At 34.5% G+C, this 7,838-nt stretch overlaps 1 protein-coding gene across 2 annotated transcripts in view; it reads left to right on the forward strand.

The window, feature by feature from the left end:
* LOC108691672 (polypyrimidine tract-binding protein 1) overlaps nucleotides 1-7,838 on the forward strand; it is a 381,205-nt gene that overhangs the window by 229,211 nt on the left and 144,156 nt on the right. For both annotated transcript variants that reach the window (XM_018199534.1, XM_018199535.1), the window contains exon 3: nucleotides 2,920-3,024. In XM_018199534.1, coding sequence (XP_018055023.1) covers nucleotides 2,920-3,024 — 105 coding nt within the window. The remainder of the gene's footprint in view (nucleotides 1-2,919; nucleotides 3,025-7,838) is intronic.

Consider the following 7,838-nt stretch of genomic DNA (forward strand, 5'->3'; position numbering starts at 1 on the left):
TGGTAGGAATTGTATATTAGATATGTTCTTAAAATAATATTGTTGATATAACATCATTTTTTTCAATGTAGCTGTCTCGAGTAAAAATTAACTTCTAGAAGTAGCATCGTTTTATCATTTAAAAATACTTTTTTTTACAAATTTTACTCAATATCTTGTGATTGAAAAATCTATCAATATATGTACTGTCGATATCAATCTATCTCTATTAGTATATATATTAAGTAGTTTTTTTGATAGTTTTTGATAATTAGAAGTGCACTCATTCGTGCCGGAATCTCGTAGCGAATTAATGTACAAAATTCCTTCCACGCGCTAGAAGCATGTGAGTAGCATGAATAGGATAATAGAACCATGACTCCCAATAAGACTCTGAATTTCATGGTTTAGAAGTGAAGTGGGGACAACTTCGTTTATTACATTCAGAGCTCTGAACCGCGCGTTATTACGAGATTCCAGTGTTTAATGCTACATACATTTCCATCTTTAGTACTTAGGTGTAATTAATCTGCATAGATCCCGAATTTAATTTTAAAATGAACATTTTAAATATGCAATTTTTCCTAGAGAGTTAAAAATATTTCTGTATTTGCTTCTTACGAATTAAATCGACTCATTGTTTCAATTACTGATTATATCCTGGTTTACCAATCGCAGTTGAGGTATGTGTACAATAATTTTATTTATTAATACACACTTTTATATAATTGTTTATTAAAATAAGGATTGTATATACTATTAATTTTGAATATAACGATCATTTATTCATTATTATTTTAATTTTTATAATCTATTTTATTTATTAATCTGATAACAAAATGTATGCTGGTAGCATATATGACACACCGATAATATTATCAGAACGAAAAGCATTGCATTGTGCAGAAGATAGATAGAATAAATACTACCAACTTTTTACGTAACTATAAATTGTATAATTTTAATTGTTTTATTAATTTTGTCAAATTTGCGTTTAATTTTTTCACACTGAGGATGACCTAATAATAAGGTCGAACGTTTTTTTTTCTAAGAATTTGAAATATATAAAAATGTGGCTTATAGCCCCTTATTTATTGTTTATTTCCGTTAAATTTCGAGAAAATAAAAATGTTTCCTCGCGTAAAGCGAAGATTAGATATCCATTTTTTTAAATTTATTCGAAGAAAATTCACAAATCATGAATTTCGCAATTTTGTTCTTGTTTTCTGAAATCGAAAGATATCTTTGTAAATGGAAGGTTAATAAAATCGGTTGTTTTGTAAACGAGTGAATGCAGTTATTTAAATTGGTCAGCAACTTTTCTAGTTACATTCAAAGAATAACGAAGTCAAGAGTTGCTTTTGTCTTTCGTTGCTCGATGACCCGAGGGTTAGCCGCAAGTGAATCATCCTATAGAATATATTCTATGGTTCACTTCCTTCTGTTTCGTTCGTTTCTTTTCAGTCTTTGATTTTACATTCCGTCTCGATGTAGCCAAAGTTCTCAGTGGTTTTCCTTGCGAGTTATGAATTATCTTTCATGCATTTTCGCCTGTGTAAGACAGTGAAGGCTTTCGCTGTCAAAGCTACAAATCTACAAATTTAACGGACTATATCCAACCACGATTGCATAATATAGCTTATTTCGTGAATAAATGCAGCAACGGTACGAGGAATAAATATTTCGTTAAGCGATACACGATGCATGCAATCTCCTTTGACGTTGAATGCTGCCGACGAGAAAACCGCGATTCTGTAATGAATGGCATGTGAATGAGAAAAGTCATAATCGTAAAAAGGCGAGTTTCTTCGCTATATCAATAAGAAAAATACGTTACATTCCTAAAAAGAAATCGTATTATTTTTTTAGATATTTGTTAGATTTTCTATACAAAATATCCGCGAAATAATATGATGATGATTTTCTAATTTCAATAAATGAAACTAATTTCAGAAAATAATTTGCTAAAACATATGTACACATAAAGGCACAATCTGAACATTGATTAACTTTTAAACGCTACATTATAGAAATAACACTAAATGTGATTATACCCAATCAAATTTATGATTGCCTATAACTTTCATAAAAATAGACATATTCACCGAAAAAATTTATTATTTATATATTATTTATTATTTGTAACTATAATTATACATATATATTGTTCTTATTACTAAACAGTATAACAGTAATTATGATTATAATAACAATTTTTTTTCTCAATGTAAATTCTCAAATAAATTCTTTACAGTAATTGCATATAGGTCGATTAATGTAATCTCTCAAAAGTTGAAAGTAGAAGTCCTTGTGATGATTTGCGAAGGAAACGAACGTTCATAGGGATTAATTATTAATATCTCGCGAGAGAACTCTCTTCGCTCGAGTGACCGCAACGTTTTTCTGCGTCCGAGAGTCTCCATTAAGTATTTATATTCAGACCTATGTTAAAAGCGTCTTAATGCTGTATGCTTCTGACCCGTTTCTTTTGACGCCAAGTCCGAGATTTATCAGCGCTCTAAGGACGAGACATCGAATAGGATTTTGCTGAAGATCCGCTTCTTTCCACTTTTTAAGTAATCGAAAGATACTCGACGTGATAATTTATTTCAATTCCTCTTAAAGTTCCGAGGATAAAACGGGACGAGCGATTAGAGGAATATTGTACCGTCCAGCTTAATGTTATTCTGTAAAATTACAGCAATACTTTTATGATTTACATAATGTTGCAATATTTTTTTATTGATGTTCTGAAAATATATAATTAATAATATTTGAATATCGTCGTAGAGTTATAAAAAAAACGCGCGACATTCGCAATAATTCTGAATTACGTTATTGCTTGCTGACGTAAAATATGCATCGTGGAAAGTAGAATTTATTGAGGAGTAGTGTAAAAGAGTTATTTATATCACGCAAATGTATTCTCTATTGTTGCAGAGGGGTAGTGACGAGCTTCTATCGCAAAGCGGGGCAGTCAGCAATGGTGCTTCAATGAGTCCGCAACCTCATCACGCAGCTGACAACAACAATGACGCTAAGAAGGTGAGTGGTTTCAATTAAAATAAGATACTGCGAGCAGAATCCGATATCGTCAGTGTCAGATTTCACGGAGTCCAAAGATAGGCTCTAAGGCTCTAAACGGCAGAAAAGAATCTTCTGACAATCTTATTAGAATAATTATCACTTATTGTTAGTTTTATTCGATAATAAACCATTGTAACGAAATAGTATAACGAAGTACAACGAAAAACCAGAATTTGAAAAAGTTAAGCTGTTTATCCAATATTTATTATTAAAAATCTCATTGATTTTGATCTTTGATCCCTTTATGGTCAAATGATTTGACTCATATTTTGCTTCGGTGAAGCTGAAGTCTTTGAATATCTTTGCTGAAAAAGAAATTTGAAAAAATTAAGCCATTTCTAAGAGCAGACGAATAATTGAACGGACGGACCAACACTGTAAAATTATAAAGTTTGCTCTCTCTCTCTCTCTCTCTCTCTCTCTCTCTCTCTCTCTCTCTCTCTCTCTCTCTATTGCACTATTTAATAATTTTAAAGAACTCTAAGAAATGAATGGTCGCGTAAATCCGCCGATATTTTATATTTCGTTCTTCTTCAAAAATCTATCTTTTCTATTTCGGCGACTGTAGTAATACACGCAACACGACCGAATAAAATACAAGGAACGCCGATAACTTCCTTTTCGGTCCGTCCATTTCGCCGATGGCGGGAGCGGTCGTGCGGAGCTTTTTGGAAGAGCTTTTTTTCTCCCTTCCAGCTACCTCGGCGGCGAACCGACCGCAACCAGAACGCGCAACGAACCATAAATCATTGCATACCAAAGAGAAATTCGTATGCAGTGACCTCGATTGAAATGCATCCATTGAAATCTGATCGGTCGCTTTCGCGTCCCCGAAGAGTTCTCGCGTTCCTTCCGGCCTTCCCAGTTGCGACGAACGTATGGCTGTCCATCAAAGGGATTGGGAATCGTTTTTTCGGACAAGTCGACTAAAGCCGAATCGTTGCTCGTAGAAATTTTTAACAAAACGAGATGGAAAAAAATACTGGCGGATAAACTCGCGAAAGGAAACTTAAAATTTTTCACACAATCTATTAATGTATCGGTGCATGAGAACGAGAGATACGACAAATATTAATTAGCCTCGTGTGTGCAATGTCGACAGTCGTGAGATAATCGTCGGCCGTTGGACGAAGAGAAATTATCGACGTTAGTTCCACAGGAAAAATTAATTTCTGGCGCGGCCTTGCACGTCACCTCGAGCCGATGAAAACTGCAGCAGAAAGAAAGTGGCCATCCGATAGATAGAATCTGACGATTATTAATCGATCTACTTACAGGTTATAGTATCAGTGAAAGAATGGATGATTTTGTGAATGCCATTAAGCAGTCTATTTATGTCTCACTGAAATTGATAGTCGGGTCAAGTGTAAATATTTTATCGGAATATTTCGACGGGACGTCAAAAGTCGACGTCGGCAGTGGAGAAGAGATAAAGAAAGGATTCCGCACTAATTAAATGAATAATTGAGTCCTGATGAAATGAGTTACTCTTCACATATAAAACGGTTTATAATGAGATTTTAAGGCATAAAACTTAAACTTCAAGCTTTAATCTGAAAAATTGTTGACACAATCATAATTGATTATTCTGTTCATATGATTGGTCGATTTCTTAAAATTTAAGTTTTATATCTTAAAATCTTATTGTAGATATCGCTTAATGTAGCTTATAGTAATGAACAAAAAATATAAGATACTTAATATTGAATAGTTTTTAAGATATGGCGCATCAAAGGAATAAAACTTGTACTGCTCACAGAGCATCTTTGATACACCATAGTTAAAAACTATCTATAAAGCCTATGTCTATGACAACTTTTGTTTACCACATTCATATGTAAGTTACATCATATGTAAAAAATTGTTTTATTTCTGTCCAATTTTTCATGTAATTATTGCAGAATACTTTCTGCGAACGTTTAGAATTTTCAAGAAATTGAAAAAATTCATGCCTTAAAAACTGAAAGAATATTCGTTTCGTAAGAGAAAGGAATATAAATGTTGCCATAAGATACGGTTTTTTAGCGTGGTAATGTACCTTAATTAATATTTTGCGCGCTGCTGAGGCGACAGCCGTTTACGGCTCAAGCTTTGCCACCGTGAGGAGGAACGGCACTTTTCTGATGCACCTGCTCTCGTCACGTATGCTCAACGTCGTCACATGTCGTTTCAACGAAGGACGGTGAAAAAATGGTGAAATTTCCGGGGATGCGAATGACGACGACGACGACGACGACGATGACGACGACGACGAGGACGAGGACGAGGACGAGGACGCCGACGTGTCTGAAAACCGCATGGAACGCCGGGCGTGTCTCGGATCACTCGGTTGCACGTGCAACCACCGGATGTGCCGAAAGTTCGACCTCGTTCTTCGTGTCGTTAATCATTTTCCGTATAGCTAGTAAACAGAAGCAAACCGTGGCGCGATACGTGTAAAGCGTTACGCGGCCGCGGGCTTTCATTTTCCGTGGAATTTACCGAAATTCCTGTTTAACTGAATCCACGAGTTTGCGTCACCGAAAAATGCCGATACAGTTTGATTAATAGCTCGGTCGGAACGTAACCCGTGCTTTCGCCCGTTCACCCGTCCGTATTTTAATCGGGAAATGTAATGACCGATGCACTCTTTAAAGCCCCTGAGTTATCTTTTGGCACATGTTTTTATAAATTACGAAGAGACGTGTGGCCATTTAGTGTGTGGCATAAATCGACACTATCGGGCAGTAACGCCGTGCGTTATTTCTCCCAACGTTACCGTCATTTTTGATCATGACAAACAATGCCATTTGAAAATGTCAGGATGATCTTAATAGCATCGTTAAAATAACTGCCGGAACGAAGCCGTTCCCGCCGGCCAATTTGACTTTTTAGTGGCTGAATAGACACGTCTAAAATATTATTTTACACCGCTCACGTTTTCATGCTAAATGCATTTTAATTATTATGAAATGCCCGTTGCGAATAATAATAATAATTTTCAAAGTGTTCTTTGATACATTAATATCACTTCTTTTGCAGAAATTAAATGCTAATTAATTTCATCGTAATTATATCTACTGGTAGCACGTTCTTTTTCTTGTCACAAACAACAACGAGTGATAACTGTTTTACAGAACATTTACGGAAATGAAAATATGCCATGGCGCCTGATGTTTCTCCCAATACGAGTTGCACAAATATCGACGAGAATGCGAGCGCATTACAATAGCACATGTAACGCAAAACCGTTGTGTCTATCGACGATCATTAATGTTTGTGTGTCTCTTTCTTTCTTTCTTTCTTTCTTTCTTTCTTTTTTTTTTTGCGCGCAGCGTGTACTTTTTACGCACGGTGTCGCGACGCGCGAGGATGGAGAGAGTGGTGTAGAGATTCGGTGACAAAGCTGAGCCCTTCGCGTTGTCCGCCTTTTACTTTGAAAATGTACGCGCTCTCTACTTTTCGACGGTCTCATACGACGAGAAAAACTCGAGAAAATTATTAGCCGTCGTCGAGTATACGTATGCTTCGCGTTACATGAAATTGCTACATTTACGGAGCGCGCGAGAAAATGCCGCGAGAAATACCAAGTGGGTAGTTATATTAAAGCTATTAAAGCTAACTTGCCAGATTGTGTAAGACAAGTGATGAGAATTTACAAGGAAAATGTTAAAGAGTTGGAAGTGCATGTGATTATTATCGACTTATATAATAAGTTATAAAATAATCAGGATATTTACTACATGCAAAAATCTGAAAAGGCTGGATTTTTCAGGAGATTTATTTTTTATCTTTGTGAGGAAATAAGGGTAAAATGTATTTGGAAATTCTTAATTTTTCTTTTAAATTAAAATTTTATCTTTTTTCGAAAATATTTCTTAGGTTATTTTTTTCTTAATAATGTATAATATTAATAATCAGCAAATATGATATTTACATTCATGTACATTCTTGCACAACTCGCGAATTTTTATTTTAAAAAATAATGGTGAGAGACAGTAGAAGACAATACTTAGAATAGAGTAGCTAATACTATATTGTAATAAGCATTATACTGTTTCATAGCTTCGCTCCAATTGCAAAAAACAATAGAAAATCTTATAAACAATCCCCGTCATTAATTTTTATATATAATTTATTTATGTTGCTTGCACTCTAACGTATACTTTGTATTTAAAAAATTCTCTAATTTTTTTACCTGGAATCTTGAAATACATGGAAAATCTAGGAATTTTTTTTATAAGATTTCGATAAATGTTTTGAAAATGAATAAAAAATTTATAAACGTATTTTGATTTTATTTTGAGAAAAATAAGCTGTTCTTGGAAAGATTTAAAAAATTCATTTTGTGTCATTGTTACAAAGTAATTCGAATGGCAATTTGTCAGCTTCTTTCCTAAAGATAGCTCCGAAATCTTTTTTCGATTACTGAATTGACTCTCACCACAGCATCGCTCTTGACTCATCGCGATATATATTTTGGGACCATGTTGCCATAACACGTATGCCTCTCTCAGTTAATAATAATTGGTATTCGAGAAAAAGTAGGAGGACTATTTATTAATGAGGAAATTGAACTGTTCGCTATAACTGTCTATATTAAGAAAAGTGGATTCTTTGGAAAGGAGGGCGGGGGATTGTGATTTCATTTCAAATGAACGTTTCTTATCATACATATTTGGGGGACATATTTGGGTAGATGCGCTTTCATCTTTTCTGTTCAAAATTCGGAAGCTGAAGTACATCAATCACTCGCTATCATTGCATGAGTGCGATATTGATATATATATATA

Source organism: Atta colombica, unplaced genomic scaffold (assembly GCF_001594045.1).
Source record: "Atta colombica isolate Treedump-2 unplaced genomic scaffold, Acol1.0 scaffold49, whole genome shotgun sequence".
In the NCBI taxonomy this organism is placed as follows: domain Eukaryota; kingdom Metazoa; phylum Arthropoda; class Insecta; order Hymenoptera; family Formicidae; genus Atta; species Atta colombica.